Genomic DNA, 17,345 nt, shown 5'->3' with positions numbered 1-17,345 from the left:
TCCGCCACGCCTCCTGGGCCCCTGAGGCCCCGCGTCTCGCGGCTCGGTTCTGGCTGGAAAAGCGGGAACCTGTCCCCACCCCCACCCTAGCCCCCGCCGCTGCCCCCGCCCGACCTCCGCCCCCGGCGCCAGCCCAGCCGCGCAGCCCGGCCGCCGCCTCACAATGGCCGGCTGCCGCTTCACCGCGCGCAGGGATCCAAGCCACGCGCGCTCCCCTCCCCCACCCGCCGCATCCCCGGGGCCCGACTCCTGGCGCATACAGCCTCCTCTCTGCGTCCCCTGAGCCAGAGAAGGAGGCGAGGCTCACTCTTCCGGGCGGGGCCCAAACGTCGTTCGTCCCGTGTCGCAGGTGGCTCCCACGGAGGAACTACTTTTTCTCCCGCGGGGCACTACTTCGCGGAGGCGTCAGCGCTGGCGGCGCGCACGGCATGGCGGCGGCAGCTGCGGCGGCGCGCCTGAGCTAGAGGGACGCCGGCCCGGTCAGGCCTCGGCGCGGCCTACACGCTTTACTCGCCAGCTCCCGCCCCGGCCCCCGCCCGGCTATGGCGGAGCCTTCGCCCGCCCGACGCCCGGTGCCTCTCATCGAGTCGGGTAAGACGCGCGACGCCCGCGCCCTCCCCCGGCGCCCCCGCCCGGGCCCCGGCCCCTTCCCCGCCGCCACGGTCTCCCCGTCTCCTGACCGGTCTCCCCGTTTCCCCGCAGAGCTGTATTTCCTCATCGCCCGGTACCTATCGGCCGGCCCATGTCGGAGAGCCGCCCAGGTGAGTGCGGGCCCGCGGGCGGTGGCCGCGCTCCAGGAGCTCCGGCCCCGCCGCCGCCCGGGGTCGCGGGAGGAGGGCGCCGGGTAGACCGGGGTGCGGCCCCCGCCCCCCTAACTGCGTGTCTCTTCGGCTGCAGGTGTTGGTGCAGGAGCTGGAGCAGTACCAGGTCTGTGCTTGACGGCGTCCCCCGCTGGCCATGCCCGGGTGCCGCTCGATCGGCTCCCTGGCGCCCCCGCCCCTGCCCTGCCGCCCCCCGCCCCCCCCACCCCCACACCCCTCCAGCCCCGCGCGGTGGTCAGTCGTGTGCATCTCGGGTCTTTGCAGTTGCTGCCGAAGAGGTTGGACTGGGAGGGCAACGAGCACAACAGGAGCTACGAGGAATTGGTGAGACTTTTGACATTTCCTTCCCGATGTTTCCCAGCGCCCGCCCCCCTCCCCCGCCCCCTTTTCGGGGCTCCTGCTGGAGGGGCGAAGTGATAGAGCGGCGCTCGGAGGGGGCGGGCAGGCGGCCGGGGAGCCACGGGGACGGCGGGACTTCCCCCCGTAGGTTTTGTTTTGTTTTGGGGTGGCTGGTTTGTTTGGGCAGGAAACGGCCCCGGGGGCGGCGGGGGTAGGTGGGGGCGACCCTGTGCCGCGGTTTGTGGCCGGGTGGGTCCCCAGGTGCCGTGCGTCTGGTGAGAGCGGGGGCGCGCCAGCCAGTCAGCGAGCTGCTCTCATCTGTGTTTCTTCGGATCCCGACTTGTAACTCGACCTCTGATTGGTCTTCCTCCATTTGCCCCTCCCAGATCCTCCAACCACTTGTTCCTAGGAATAGAAGCACCCGTGTCTGAAAGGTGGAGAGATGTTCCTTTCTCGGAACATTTTTCTTTTCTTTTCCCTCAGCAGAGTAATAAAAATCTTGCTGCTGTGAGACTCTGTCACTCCTCCAGTACTTTTGCCGCGCTAAACTGTGCTACACTTGTTGAGTGCCTTAGGAAACTTACTTTGATGAATTTTTAATACTGCTCTTTGCTGTACGTAACTGAATGTAGGCCCTAACGATGCAGTTTGTCTTGCTGGAGCACCAATAACATGGATTACAGTTCTCTTTTCGTTGTACTTTGTCATCTTTTTTAGTTCCTCTCACAGTATGTGATTTGGTTTGAGCCACTTGTTAGTCCTTAGTGAAATAAAACATTTTTCAGGAAAAGTTTTTTCCGACTTGTGTATTAGGACAAAGGATTTTCTTTAGTTGCATATTCAGCGTCTTGTACATGCAAAACAGCTGAGAGAAAAAGAGCTGAGTGATCTTTTATCACAGTTCTAACAACTGCAAGTAGGTGTTAATATAGAATAACATCACCATTCTTAAATTATATAAAAGAACAGAAATGGAAGGATTTGTTATCTATATATGACAAGTTTTTTTTAAACCTTTGTTGAAGTCTGGTTAATTTAGAACATAATTTACAGTGTTGTGATAATTTCTGCTGTACAGCAAAGTGATTGTTACACATGCTTACATTCTTTTTCATATTCTTTTCCATTATGGTTTGTCACAGGATATTAACTATAGTTCCCTGTGCTGTACAGAAGTACCTTGTTTATCCATGCTAGATATAACAGTTTGCGCCTGTGAATTCCAAATTCCTGGTCTGTCCTTCCCCCACTCCCACCTCCTCTTTGGCAACCACAAGTCTATTCACCGTATTTGTTTGTGAGTCTTTATGCTTAGTAGATACTGAACAGTTAAGTGTTGACACTTAAAGCTGGGTGAATGTAACGAAAGATTCTGTTTTAATTGCCAGTTTTACTATTTCCCTTCCTAGAGTTTTTTGAAGCGAACTCTTATTTTCAAGAAAGGGAGTTGTATAAATTCTTCATCATGGCAGAGTTTTTAATGGTAATCTTGAGTTTGACATTTTGAACGTTAACGGAATATTTAAAGGATGTTTTACTCCTGTTACTAGGTGCAAACTGTGTCCATGAAGCAGAAAAGCATAATTTTTTTTTTTTAGGAAAGCATTCTTTTTGAAAATCTTTTTTATTGAAGTATAGTTGAATTACAATGTGTTAATTACTGCTGTACGGCAAAGTGACTCGGTTACACACATATATACATTCCTTTTCATTCTCTTTTCCATTATGGCTTATTGCAGAATATAGATAGTTCCCTGTGCTATACAGTAGAACCTTTTTTATCCATTGTATATGTACCAGTTTGCATCTGCTAACCCCAAACTTCTAATCCAACCCTCTCCCACCGCCTCTCCCCATCAAAGCATTATTGATAAGACGTGCAGCTATGTTACTGAGGATAAAATTGTTACATTTTGAAATAATCATGATGCTATAACTACTGGGAAAGTTACATTAAAAATAGATTTATATATTTTTTGGCTTTTCCTGTTAGTACTGCTTAAAACTTAAAATTCTGCCTTAAGGACTTCCCTGGTGGTCCAGTGGTTAAAACTCTGTGCTTCAACTGAGATCCTTCATATACCGCACAGTGTGGCCAAAAAAATAAAATTCTGCTTTAAATTATTCGGAATCTTGCTCTGTGATGTATCCCTGTGATGTGGCTGTGACATACGTTTTCTCATTGCCTGGATGATTCGTCTTGTGAGGATCCTCTGCCTCCTTTACCTTCCCTCTGCCTCCTTTCCCAGCACTAAGTGGTAGACAGTGAGCTTTCTGTGTAGAGAATTATTCTTTTGTCAAGGGTATGTGAGTAGCTTCTAGTTCTCCAAACACTTTTTCTTTTTAAAAATATTTTTTAAGAAGTATTCCAGGTGGCACTAGTGGTGAAGAGCCCTCCTGCCAATGTGGGTTTGAACCCTGGGTCAGGAAGATCCCCTGGAGGAGCGCATGTCCGCCCGCTCCAGTATTCTTGCCTGGAGAAGCCCACAGACAGAGGAGCCTGGCAGGCTATGGTCCTTATGGTTGGGAAAGAGTCAGACATGATTGAAGCGACTTAGCAGGGACACATTCAAATATACACAAATGAGAACAGTGTAACGGGTCTCCATATCATAAATTCATTACCAGTTTGCTATATTTTTCAATATTTGCCTTGAATTGGGCTTCATACAGGGTTCATGCATCACACTGAAATAATCTTAAATCTTTCTATCTTGTATAGTTTTTTTTTTTCCCCCTGTGCTGTAGATTTACTGAAGAGACTTGAGTTATTCTGTAGAATATTCACATTTTGGTTTTGTCTGATTCCTTATAATGTTGTTTGTTTCTGTATGTTGTTAATTCCTTTTTCTCAGTAGTTCTGATTCTTGAATCAGAACCATCTGGAAAGCTTTATAAAATCTGCCCAGGCTATGCCCCAGACCACTTAAATCAGTGTCTTTGTGGTGGGACTGAAGATCACTATTATTTTAAAGCCTTTCAAGTGATTCCAGTATCGCTATCTGCACAGCTGCAGTTTATCTTAGGCTTGTGACTATGCTATTAGTCCAGCCTGTGCTTTGGAAGCAAGAATACTTTTGGTATTTTCTTAGGAAAATTGAAACTAGTTATCTCTCAATACCAACTCTGCATTAGCAGTTGAGCCTGTGAATTTTTATGTAATTTTTATGATTTATAGGTGGTAAAGAAAGGGGAAGAATGAAATAGAAGTATAGAATTAGGCATGAGAATTGGAAAGGTTTGTAAAGGAGGGGTATATTTGAAAAGGGGAGAGAGATTTGATGTACTTTGTAATTGAGTGACATGATAGATCATTTTTTGTAGGCCAGTCTCTTCCTTAAGCAGAGAAAAAATCAAGATTCTTAAATTGTAGACTGTCATGAGGGGGGTTATTGTCATTAACTTTTTTTATTTGTTTGATCATGTTTGAATAGACCTTTTGTGTAAGGAGAACACTTCAGAGTTATTTGTATTGAAATCAGTATTTGGTTTATTAGAATTGTAAGTAGTTATTTTTCTTAAACCTTTAAGTTCACTTACAAATCTAATAAATCTAGTAATATGTAGAAACCAGTATATTTATTTCTACATTTTGATTAGTGTTTGATTTGTCATGGGAGTTTAATCTTAAAATATTTAACACGACTTAAAAAGTATTAACACCACTTACTTAAATTTCCTTAGGGGTTTCCACACTATATTTACAATGATGGATTTAATCTGTAGAAGCCTCTATATGGCACATTTAGATCTAAGCATAATCTTTCTAAGAATTTTATGTGTTGTAAATACATTTTAAGTTTATCAAGTAGATTATTTTTTACTCTTTCAAACATTAAAAATAGTGCAACATTTGTTAGTATATCAGAATAACTGTGACTTGTACAAATATTTCTCTGCTTCTTTTCTTCACTTCTACTTATTTGTCAACCTTCCTCAGTTTACGAATTCACTCTCCAAATTAAGGGGAGAGTGGTATAACCATCTTGAGCTTCTTACTGGATTGAGGACTCAGGTTATGATAGAAAATTCTAACCCAAGATGTGAGATTCGGGTGCTCCGCCAGATAGACTCTATTGATAGAGTCTAAAGTTGAACCTTTTTTTCTTTTTTTAATAGCAAGGCTATTTATTTACTCATTTGAAACAAAACTCCCAGGACTTCCCTGGCAGTGGTTAAGACTCTGTGCTTCCACTGTAGGGGTCAGGGGTTCCATCCCTGGTCAGGGAATTGAGATCCTGTATGCTGTGCCAAACAGCCAAAAAATGAATAACTAAAATGATACAACTATGTATTCCAAATCTGTATTGCAACTAGTCACATTACCATTTTTGTTGTTCATTGTGGTTTCTAGAGACACTTTATCCTGAGTGCAGCCTTTTTTTTTCTCTCCATATGGATTCTGCATTTTCTTTGTACTTGACTGTAGAGATCTGTCCTTCTGTAGGCATTTCATTGATACCACTTGGGAACACTTAATGATCATAGCAGTGTGATAAGAAGCTGCAGTCTAGCAATAGGACAGTGTTAAGTTAGAAATTTGGGCTGTAATCCTGCCTTTCTAGTTGCTACTACATTTTCTTGTTCATTTGCTAAGTCGTGTCTGACTCTTTGAGACCCCATGAACTGCAACATGCCAGGCTTCCCTGTGCTCCAGTGTCTTCTGGAGTTTGCTCAAGTTCTTGTCCACTGAGTGAGTGATGCTATCCAACCATCTCATCCTCTGTTGCCTGCTTTTCCTCTTGCCCTCAATCTTTGCCAGCATCGTGATCTTTTCCAATCAGTAAGCTCTTTGCATCAGTGGCCAAAGTATTGGAGCTTCAGCTTCAGCACCAGTCCTTCCAATAAATGTTCAGGGTTGATTTCCTTTAGGATTGACTGGCTTGATCTCCTTGCAGTCTGAGGGACTCTAAATTAGAGTCTTCTTCAGCACCACAATTTGAAAGCATTAATTCTTCAGTGCTCAGCTTTCTTTGTGGTCCAACTCTCACATCCATACGTGACTACTGGAAAAACCATAGTTTTGACACATGTAATCTCAGGCAGATTATTTGATCTCTTCCTCAGTTCTTTAATCTGTATAACAATAAAAAGTGTTGTAAACATACTGAAAAAATTATTTTGCTGTGCTGGGCACACAGTAGTAATCAGTAGTATTTAGGAGTAATAACATTGATGGGACAGTTAAGTCATAATGTGTAGACTTCCCCTTCACCTAATTTATATTTGTAGTGTCTTGTGAAATAACAAAACACAGTCTGTGTGAGCTCTAATACATGGGCTAAGGATGCCTGGTTTTTACCCTTACGGATGACCACAAAGTAGGATGGAGAATGGCAGTCTCTCTAGCTTGGTCCCGAATCCTGGTAGTGGTGTTGCTGTCTGAGCCACTTAGTCTTGGCTGTGCTACTTTTTTCCTTGTTCTCCACAACTTATTTTGAGATTTCTTTTAATGAAAGTTTGTTGACAATGATTTTAGTTTTCCTTTTTGGTTTGAAAACTTGTTTTGATTTTATTAAATACATTTTTTTTTAAAAGCTGTGAAATTCTGGTTGGTTGGTTCTGTTTTTTTTTTTTTTTTTTTTTTCTTTTCAGCACATTAGTATTGAAAAGCCAGCAGTCTTACTGTTTCTTCTTTTAAGATGTGTGTGTGTTTAATTAATTAATTTGGCTGTGTTGAGCCTTAGTAGTGACAGCTGGGCCTAGTTGCTTTGAGGCATTTGAGCCTGTGTCCCCTCCATTGTAAGGTGAATTCTTAATCACTGGACCACCAGGGAAGTCCCAATATAATGTTTTCCTCTCTGGCTGTTTTTCAAGATTTTAATTTTGTCTTTAATTTTCAAAAGGTTTATGTGATATACCATAGTCATTATCACTATATAACAAATTATCTGAAACTTACTGAATTAAAACAGCACAAGTTAATTAATTAATTAATTTCTATTTGGCCATGCCACACAGAATATGGGATCTTATTTGCCCGACCAGGGAAGGAACCCATGCCCCCTGCATTGGAAGCACTGAGTCTTAACCACTGGACCACCAGAGAATTCCCACAGATTTACTGTCTCACAGTTTGTCAGAAGTCCAGACACAACTGAGCTGAATCCTCTGTCTCAGTCTCTCAAGGTTGCACTCAAAGTGTTGGCCAGAGCTGGCGTTTCCACTGAAAGCTTGACTGTGGAAGGAGCTGCTTCCACATTCACATGGTTTTTGGCTGGCTACAGTCCCTGGAGTGGACTGCTGGGCTGAGAGCCTTGACTCCATTCCTGGTTGGCTCTTGGCTGCCCTCAGCTCCATACTAACTTGATCTCTCCAGCCTAGCAACTTGGATTGTCAGAAGATGAAAGCTGACAAGGCGGTAGCCTGAAGGCAAGACAGAAGTCACACTCTTTTGTAACCTAGTAATGGATATGTTACCCAGTTAGTGCTCTGTTGGTTAGAAATAAGCTACTCATGGGGAGGGGACTCACAAAGTCTGTGAGTACCAGAAGGTGGAAATATTGGAGTCCGTGTCAGAAACTGCCTACCACATGTGCCTAGTTGGGTTTTTTGGGCACTTGAAGGTTCTCTGAGCTTCTTAAACCTGTAGGATATCAAGTAGTTCAATGAATAGCTTAAAAGTCCCATGTAGAAAGGATGGAAGCATCGGGCAGAGTAAGTATTTTGAGGAGATAATGGCTGAACATTTTCCAATATCAGCCAGTTCTAGGTCTGCTTCTGTTGGCCACTCCCTCTCTTGACCCTGGGTCTCATGTTTTGTTTTGCTGTGTTTTTCATCATCTTTTGAAGTATACTGGGCCTTTTTACATTAAAAGAGTAGTTTAGTTAGTCTCCGTAAAGAAGGTACTGGGACTTTCCTGGTGGTCCAGTGTTTAAGAGTCTGTGTTTCCATTGCATGGGGCAGGAGTTTGATTCCTGGTTGGGGAACTAAGATCCCACATGCTTTCAGATGTGGTCAAAAAAAAAAAAAAAAAAAAAGATGTGCCTCTCACCACCCCCTCCTCCGGCAGCCCCCAAATTATTAGTGTGGGGTTGGGTCAATCTAATTTGTATCCGATCATCTCTGACCTTTTGTGTGACTTTAATTGCATTCATTTAATAACTGGCTCACATGTTTTGAGGGTGGGATTAAGACTTTCTTTTTCAGCCAATTTTGAAATTTGGGGGCCATAATGAGATTCTTGGGAGGTCATACTTTATGGCCCAGTTGCCAGCTTTCCAGACTTTGTGAGATCGTGTACTATTTTATAGTTCAGCTGCCAACTTTTTGTTTGATGAAGAATTCTCTTTGCTCTCCAGTCCAGCCATTGGCTTTCTACCTTGAACTGTCCTTACCTTAGGAGGTTTCTCTCCCAGCTGCTCTGTGTCCAGTTTTTGGCCCTGTGTAGTTGGTGAAGGCCTATGGAAGGGAATGGGAGTGGGTGCCACTTACTCTGAGGAAGCTCCTTAGCATTCTCATCACTTGTTCGAGTCTGCAGGTGCTTGTTTAAAGGTTTGGCAGATTTTTTCTTTTTCTCATCTGTGTCAGTTCTTCCTGCCTGTCTGCAAGGGATGAAAACAGCTGAAGTCTTGTTTTCTGTTCACAGAAGGGCTTATCAGTTTCTGGGGTGTAGTTAATTTAGATTTGTTTCCTTAGCTCTGTGAAGGGTAGGTATTGATAAAAGTTATTTTAAAGATAATCCAGCTCGTTCTCGCTTTAAAAAAAATTATTTTTGGTTGCACTGGGTCTTGCTGAGTGAGGGCTTTAGTGTGGTGCTTGAGCTTCTGATTGAGGTGGCTTCTCTTGTTGCAGGACATGAGTTCTAGGCACACAGGCTCAGTGGTTGTCGAGCACAGGCTTCATTGTTTGGAAGCATGTGGAATATTCATTTCCAGACCGGGGATCGAACCCATGTCCACTGCATTGGTAGGCGGATTCTTAACCTTTGGACCACCAGGGAAGTCCAGGTTGTTCTCATTTTTAAGGTGAGAATTAGTTGGGACGTTGTAGTAAGCTAGTGTATACAAAGTTCTTACTACAGTGTCAGATAATAATCACTATGTAAAGTATTAGCTGTTATTAATGTAATGAATTAGTCAAAACTTTTAAATACTTAGACATGTACATTGTAAATATACATTATTACCTCTTGTTATTTTTGTTAATGTGGAATCTGAAGTCCTAGTGAGTTCTTTGTCTAGCTTTCCCATAACTAGTTAGATGTAGAGGTAGAACTGTTAACTGTATTTCCTGTGGATCTGGAGAGTCCCTGACCCCCTTTTTTCTGGTATCAGTTAGTTAAATTATCATTGGTTTACGTGAGGCCGGCCGGGTTTTAGATGGAGAGACCTTTGCCTGAGAAAGATCTTGTGGTAGGGCCTCAATTTAAAGCCTTAAAATTTGTCCTTATTTTTATGTAAATATTTGAAGATATTGATAGTGACCTTTCTATAGGTATTTAAAAACTGGCATGTAATCAGTTCATTAGCTTTTCTGGGTGAACTGTGGCTCAAAATAGGCCTAATGTTAAAGCTTGCTTACGTTCATTGTAGAATATTCAGAAAATGCAAAAGCAAAGAGAAAATGCAAAAAATCACTAAAATGAGAAGTGTTTATTTTTCTTTATGCATATAATCTAACAAAACTGGGGTAAAAAAATTAATTCCTTGCCATTTCTCTGGAAAATTTTACCTAACTGTTTGCTTCTTGGACATTTGGTTGGTTTCTAGGTTTTTCTATTAGTGATTCTGTGAATATCAAAATGAGATCTATATGTCTATATTTATTTGTCTGTGTACATAATTGTCCCTTGTAATAAATTTCTAGAAATTTAATCATTGAGTAAAATGGTTTACTGACTTCCCTGGTGGCTCAGCTGATAAAGGGTCCACCTGCAATGCAGGAGACCTGGGTTCGATCCCTCAGTTGGGAAGGTCCCCTGGAGAAGGGAATGGCAACCACTCCAGTATTCTGGCCTGAAGAATTCCGTGAACTGTATAGTCCATGGGATCACAAAGTCAGACAAGACTGAGTGACTTTCACTTCACAAAATGGTTTACATTTTTATAATATTTGATTTGTTCTCCTTAGGTTTCTTCCTTTTTAAACTTTCGACTACTGTATGCAGTAATACACTGATTTCATACCCACATAACCTTTTTAATCTCTGTTAATTTGATGGATCAAATAGTATTCATGGTTAAGGTTTGAGGCATTTTTTGCCAAGTATTGCACAGAAAAGCTTTAACCTTTGTATTTTCTCTCTCAGTTTTCTCAGCAACCCTATTACCTTATATGTATCATGGTTTCCTGTTTGAAATGAACTTGGAAGAGACAAGTAACTTGGATGAGGTTATGTTTATCTGGGCTGTATGCTGCGCTTTGTGTGTTGACCATTCAGTAATGCGTGGTGCATTTATGCAATAAATAAGTATCTGCCATGTTCACAGTTCCGGGTACCAGTCTGGAGGAGATGGACAAGGCTTCTATGTTCATGGAGCTGGCCCCTTGGGGTGTAGCTGACCAGAAGCAGCATACCAGTTACTGTAATACAAATTCAGGCTGGTGATGGGGATTGGGAAAGGAGGGTGAAAGGAGATACCTGATATTTAAGGAATGGTGAGGGAAAGCTTTTTATGATGGGATAACATTTGACCTGAAGGATGAAAAGGAGCCAGCTACGTGAAGATCAGAAGAAAGTGTGGTCACCGTCAGCCTTAAAAACCTGCATAACCTCTGACCCAGTAGTTAAATGTCTAGGATTTTTTTTAAAGGAAGTGAGTTTATTGGCTGTTGATAATCATCTTTTTTGAATTGCCTTTTTATATCTTTTATCTGATTTTCTACTACTATCTTACTGTTTTGTAAGTATTCTCCATATATATATAGGTTATTCTTTAGTCTGTCACTTGTTCTGAATTCCTGTTTGCAGGCTGCTTTTTAGTTTTCTTTGGGGGTTTTTCTTTTTTTGGATGGTTCAAGATTTTTAATGTTTTGCATCTCTTAATCTTTATTTTGCCTTTATGGTTGTCCTTAAGGCCTTGCTGTACAATAAAATTATAAAGGCAATATTGTATATCTATTCATTTAAATTTTTTCCTATGCCATTTATAATTTCTTTTTTAATGTCTTTATGTAGAGTATATTTTAGCATTTGGTTAATATATTTGAGTCTAGCCTTTTCCAGTTTGTCAGTCAGTTAACGAGTACCATCTGAGTCATCTCTCTTTGTAGAGAATGCAGTCATCATTATTTTCTAAGTTCTTTCTGACTTTCCTCCATGATCTTTTTTTGTTCCTGTGACATTCTGTACTGTTTTCATGAAGGTGATCATTACGTACTAGTGAATTGGCTCTGAACTGTAACTTAACCAATAGCTGTGAAGCCATGGGTCCTTTCTGGCTTTTTATTTGGGAATTACTATTTCTGTTGTGAGGGTTTAATTGCATTTACCTATTATTTGATACATTTCTGGGCTTAGCAGCTGAACCTTTGAATCTCCATCAGCTACATTTCTTTTATATGACTCTGTAAACTCTTGATTTATGTTTGTATTGTATTTTATGAATTTGTTTTAAAGATGTAGCTAAAAGAATAAGTTTTATTTCTTTTGATCCTTTGAAATAGGTACATTTCTTTTGATCATTTGAAACAGGTACAGACTTCTGGGTGAAATAATGAGCTCAGACTGACTAGGAGATGTTTTGCCTTAGTGTTGAAATCTATGGTCTTTACTATGTACATGTGACTGGAATTATTTGACCAAGAACTTTTATTATTTCATATCTTCTGTAGGCTGTAGCTTTTGTAAAATTCATGTGTTTAAAAGTGCACCTGTATTGGGAATTCCCTGGTCATCCAGTGATTAGGACTCTGCGCTTCCACTGCAAGGGTCACAGGTTGGATCTCTGGTTGGAAAACTAAGATTCCACAAGCTGTGTGGCCAAAAAAAAAAAAGTATGCCGGTCTCTTCTCTTTTATTGGGTTGGCTAAAAATTTCCTTTGTTTTTTAAGTGAAAATAAGAGACGGCTTTTCATTTTAACCGAGAACTTTACTGAGCATGTTCATCATTTTGTGCCACTACCTTCTGCCTTTTTTCAGGCAACTTCATAATTCCATCTTCCTCGATTTTTTTTTTTTAATCTTTTTGAACAAAGAACTATTCCAGTGGCCTTTTACAGTCTTCCAGGGAATTGAATTTTTTTTCATATAAGAGAATTTTGAAAAGACCATCCAAAGGTGCAGTGTCTGAATATAGCAGATAAATCAGAGCTTCCTAGCCAAGCCGTAACAGTTTTTGTCTGGTCATCAAAGAAACATGGGTCTTGTGTTATTGTGATGGAAGATTATGCATTTTTTTGTTGTCTAATTCCAGACGCTTTTCGATGAATACTGCTTTCAGTTGGTCTAATCAGAACTAATCATTAGGTTTTCTGGAAGGAGCTCGTAATAGAGGACTCCCTTCCAGTCTCACCATGTACACAGCATCACTTTCTTTGGATGAAGAACAGCCTTTGATATGGTTGGTGGTGGTTCATTTTGCTTACTCCATAATCTCTTCCATTTCTCATGATTGCAAAATAGTCACTTTTCATCACTTGTCACAATTTGCTTTAAAAAACAACTGTTTTCATTATGTTTAAGTAGAGATTCACATGCAGAAATGCAGTCAAGAAAGTTTTCTTTGCTTAGCTTATGTGGCACCCAAATATCAAAGCAATGAACATGACCAGGTGGGTGTAAATGATTTTCAGCACTTGATTTGGATATTTAAATTTTTTATTTATTTAATTTTGGTTGTACTGGGTTTTCATTGCTAACTCGAGGATTTTCTCTAGTTGTGGTGAGTGGGGGCTGTTCTTCACTGTGGTATGCAGGCTTTTTATTGCGGTGGCTTTTCTTGTTGCAGAGCACAGGATCTAGTGCTCGGGCTTCAGTAGTTGTGGCACTCAGGCTCAGTCATTGAGGCTCTAGAGCGCAGGCTCAGAAATTGTGGCACATGGGCTTACTTGTTCCGCAGCATGTGAAATCTTCTGGACCAGGGATCAAAGCCATGTCCCCTGCATTGGCAGGCAGATTCTTATCCACTGTGCTACCGGGGAAGTCTTGATTTGGATATTTTGAGTATGTTGGCTGACTGCCTCATCGTATAACTATTCTCAATGTCTCGCTTTGATTGTTATCAACTTTATCTGGTCTGCCTGACCATGGAGCATCATCCAGTGAGAAACCTCCAGCACAAAACTTCACAAACCACTTTTGACATGTTTGGGATCAGTCACAGCACCTTCTCCATACACTGCACAAGTCTTTTGTGTTGGGTTTTTACTTTTCTTGAAATAATAAAGCATAATATGCCCAAAATGTTGCTTTTTCCCCCTAGCTTCAATTTTAAGATTGCTACACAAAAATTCACCAATTTCAATAAGTTTTTTTTTTTTTAATGTATGCTGATATGACAGTTGTCACAAGACAATCTAACAAAATAACTTCGAATGAAGTTAAGACAACTAAGTGCTACGAAAGCCGTTGTAACTGTGAAAACGAACGAACTTTTTGGCCAACCCAGTGATAACATCTTGTTAAACATTTTTAAAAATTAAGTTTTTTTTTGGGGGGGTGGATATTTATCTCTTTATTAAGTTCCATATAGGATTCAAACTTTAATAAGTCCATGTTTTGGTCATACTCAGCTTAGAAAATTCTGTTATCTTGATTTGATACAGCAGAAATCTCAAAATGCGGCTTCCCAGATGGTGCTGGCACTAGTGTTAAAGAACCCACCTGCTAATGCAGGAGACTTAAGAGACGCTAGTTCAATCCCTGGGTTGGGAAGATCTCCTGGAGGAGGGCATGACTACTCACTCCAGTATTCTTGCCTGGAGAATCCCATGGACAAAGGAGCCTGGCAGGCTACGGTTCATGGGGTCGCACAGAGTCAGACAAGACTAATGCACACAAATTTCAAGAAGCTTCAGAAGTCAGTTGATTTATGGATAAAGTCCCTGAGAATTTTGCTTTCTGTATTTTACTCTTGTCAGATGATCTGATGATAGGTCTAGAAACAGCAAAAGAACTCTCTTAATCAAGAAAATCAGGTATCTTATGGGAATTCCCTGGCAGTCCACTGGTTAGGACTTTCACTCTCAGGGCCAGGGTTCAATCCCAAACAAGCAGACAGTATCAAAAATGTTAGATTTTTTTTCTCCTGAGTAGTTTGTAATTTGGAAAAGCTTAAATGGTCTAGAAAGAGGGGTCATTGTTTTGCTAAGGGAGGATGAAAATGATATTAATAGATTGCATAAAAATGTTAGCTAAGGCTGTATCTCTTGTTTAACATAGCAGTCAGCATTAATAGCATTTTCTAGGCAAGCCTGGCTTGATTGAGATGGTTGGCGGATTACTTTGTTACAGATACTCGGATTGGTAAACATGCTGTTAGGATTGGTGAGATTGCATGTGGCACGATAGACTTATCAAATATATTTGCTGAGAAGCAGTGGCTTAAGTAACAATAAAGATCTACGATGGTTTCTTACATGTCTATAAATAGAATTGATGTAGGGGTCTAATGGTGTCACTAGAGTCAGTCTTTGCCTTTCTTCTTCGGCAGCCTTGCCATTTTGGTCTTTTTACCTCAGACTCTCAGTTTTTACGTTGCTGGATGGTTTTTTGCAGTTCTTTTCATCATACCCTAGAAATGCTGGGAGGGAAGAATTCTTTCTTCCTGTGACTATTTTATAGGGAGGAGAATTTTTCCAGGAATGTTCCCTTGCCTCAGGAGATTTCTTCTCAGTTTCATTGGCCAGAACTAGATCATGTGGTCTCTTGGTTATGAAAGACTCTGGAAAAGTGAGGTAATGCTGAAGTGGGGAGGTGATGGCTGTTGGGTAAGCAAGCAGTCACTGCTCTGAGAAGCTGGAGCTAGTTAACTTTCTGTAGTTAAAACACACTGAAGTGCTTTTACATGAAGATCTCACGCCAGCACTAGAACATTTCTCTGCGTAGGTCCTTTTGTCTATACTGTTAAGCTCTTTTTTCCTCTTAACTTCTGTGGTAATAATCTGCCATTGATACTAAACTTGCACTTTTTAAATAAAGAATAAGGTCTGTCATCAGAAGCTGAGGAGAATTTCTTAAGCAAGGAAGACACCAAATTTTGTATTTTGTGTAAAAGGCAGGGCTTCCTGTCACTTGTGTTTCATTGTTGTACTGTAATTTTCATTGTTACAGGAGTTACGGTAGTTGACTCATACATTTTCCATTGCAGAATTTTTGGATGTAGCTTAAGATACTTTGAGGGAAAGGTAATGGTCAGACAGGTACATCTTTAAGATATTGAATATTCATTTTAGGTCCTGGTTAGATTACAGCATCCCAAACTTTACAGAACAAGCTATTTTCCCCCATAATTTTCCAATTAGGTTATCTAGACTCTACTCCCACTCTCTGTAACTGCTACCCAGGGCTTGAAGAGGCTCATGATCACTATGACCAGAACTTGGTGATAATGACACAGTGATTCTAGGGTTGTGGCTGATAAACTTCCTGAAGCTGAATATGGCTACAATGAACAAGATGGTAGAGGGATTGGCTGTTTGACCATTGGAGGGACTTGGTTTCTGGCCTGACTTCTGAGAACCTTGTATAACTGATTTACTGATTGAAGCTCTTGTTAGAAACTGTTACCCATGCTCCTGTCTAGGACTTGAAAATATTAAAGGAAAATTACCTATTTATTACTTATTATATTAATTTTTATCAATATATTTTTTAAAATTCAGGACTGTTTGTTTTTTTTTTTTTGGTCCATATTGGACCATATTATTTTTCAGATACATCTTATTTTGTATGAGAATAGGATGTCCCCCCCACGCCAGATCTCTGATTATTATTATTATTTTGATTTGGTTGCGTTAGAATTTAGAATTCTACGTTAGAATCCTCAGAAAAAATGCAGAGAATTCTACGTTAGAATTCTTACATCAGAATCCTCAGAAAAAATGCAGAGAATCTGTAATTCTCTTCATGAGAATTAATAGCTGCCATATGGAGTCCATACTCCTATAAGGAGTTTATCTAGATCCACTTGCCTATTATTTTAATGATCAGTTTTATTGCTTCTTCAACACAGGCAGTCTTTTACTGCATGTTTGTAAAGCTCTCTTTCCATATCACTTGAGAGAAGATAAGATTCTACCACTGGGAAACAATCTGTTTAAAATTTTCTATCCATACCTTTTCTCTCCGGAGAATTTTTTTTTTTATCCATAGCTTTTATAGCTGATCTTCAAAAACAAGTCTCCATTCAACTCAGATAGAGTTGGTTGTGTATATAGTTAAGAGTTCTCTGGCACCTAAATGGGCTACCCTGGTGGCTCAGAAGATAAAGAATCTGCTCGCGATGCAGAAGACTGGGTTTGATTCTTAGGTCGGGAAGATCCCCTGGAGAAGGAAATGGCAACCCACTCCAGTATTCTTGCCTGGAGAATCCCATGGACAGAGGAGGCTGGTGGTCTACAGACCACGGGGTCACAAGTAGCTGGACGGGACTGAGAGACTAACACACACATCCACCTAAATAGTGGAAACCTTAAAGAGAACTGTTAGAGAGGTGTGATTTTCCACCTTATCGAGGTCATGTTGCCATTGCCCGCAGTCATTTTATCTTAAATATTTAACCCATAGGATATTTAATCCTTATGTTGTTCAGGTCACTCAGTACAATTGCTTTAATAGGGTTTTTGTTTTCAGGTTTTCTTTACTGACAAGGTCTTAGATCTTTGATTTTCTTGATCCTGTTGGAATTACCTTCTAGTTTTTTCTGTCTTCCTTTCCACTCTTACGATGAGCTAATATCTGCAATAGTTCTTGAACTTTTACGTGCTGACACTTCGCAGCAGAGGGCTAAGTGTATCGAATGCTTTTTTGAGGTCTATCTGAGCTCTGATAATATCTTTTGAGTTTTGCCTTGGAATATCTATTATGGTGGGAAACGTTAAATCAGGTTGGAAAATTGAAGATGTCACCAGGGTTTATGAACCAAAAACTTTATTTTGAATCCAAGTTTATTTTACGTTTGAATTCATGATTCAGAGCCAAAAGAGATTTATTAATAGAACTTGGTTTCAATTTTTTTTTGGAGTGGTGTTTCTCAAGGAGTTTGGAAATAATGTGGAGCATTGTTGGTGTCAAAATGGCG

The 17,345-nt window shown here is 41.0% G+C and overlaps 1 protein-coding gene across 1 annotated transcript in view; it reads left to right on the top strand.

The window, feature by feature from the left end:
• The first annotated feature begins 397 nt into the window (after positions 1–397).
• The window catches only part of BRWD1 (bromodomain and WD repeat domain containing 1), a 123,660-nt gene continuing 106,712 nt past the window's right edge, over positions 398–17,345 (top strand). Inside the window, exons 1-4 of the mRNA XM_043474437.1 lie at positions 398–591; positions 703–761; positions 898–927; positions 1,086–1,145. Of these exons, the coding sequence (XP_043330372.1) occupies positions 543–591; positions 703–761; positions 898–927; positions 1,086–1,145 (198 nt within the window). The 5' untranslated portion in view covers positions 398–542. The remainder of the gene's footprint in view (positions 592–702; positions 762–897; positions 928–1,085; positions 1,146–17,345) is intronic.

The sequence above is a fragment of the Cervus canadensis genome, chromosome 7, assembly GCF_019320065.1.
Source record: "Cervus canadensis isolate Bull #8, Minnesota chromosome 7, ASM1932006v1, whole genome shotgun sequence".
Classification (NCBI taxonomy): Eukaryota; Metazoa; Chordata; class Mammalia; order Artiodactyla; family Cervidae; genus Cervus; species Cervus canadensis.
Note: the sequence above shows the minus strand (reverse complement) of the source record. Positions and strands in the feature narration are given on the sequence as shown.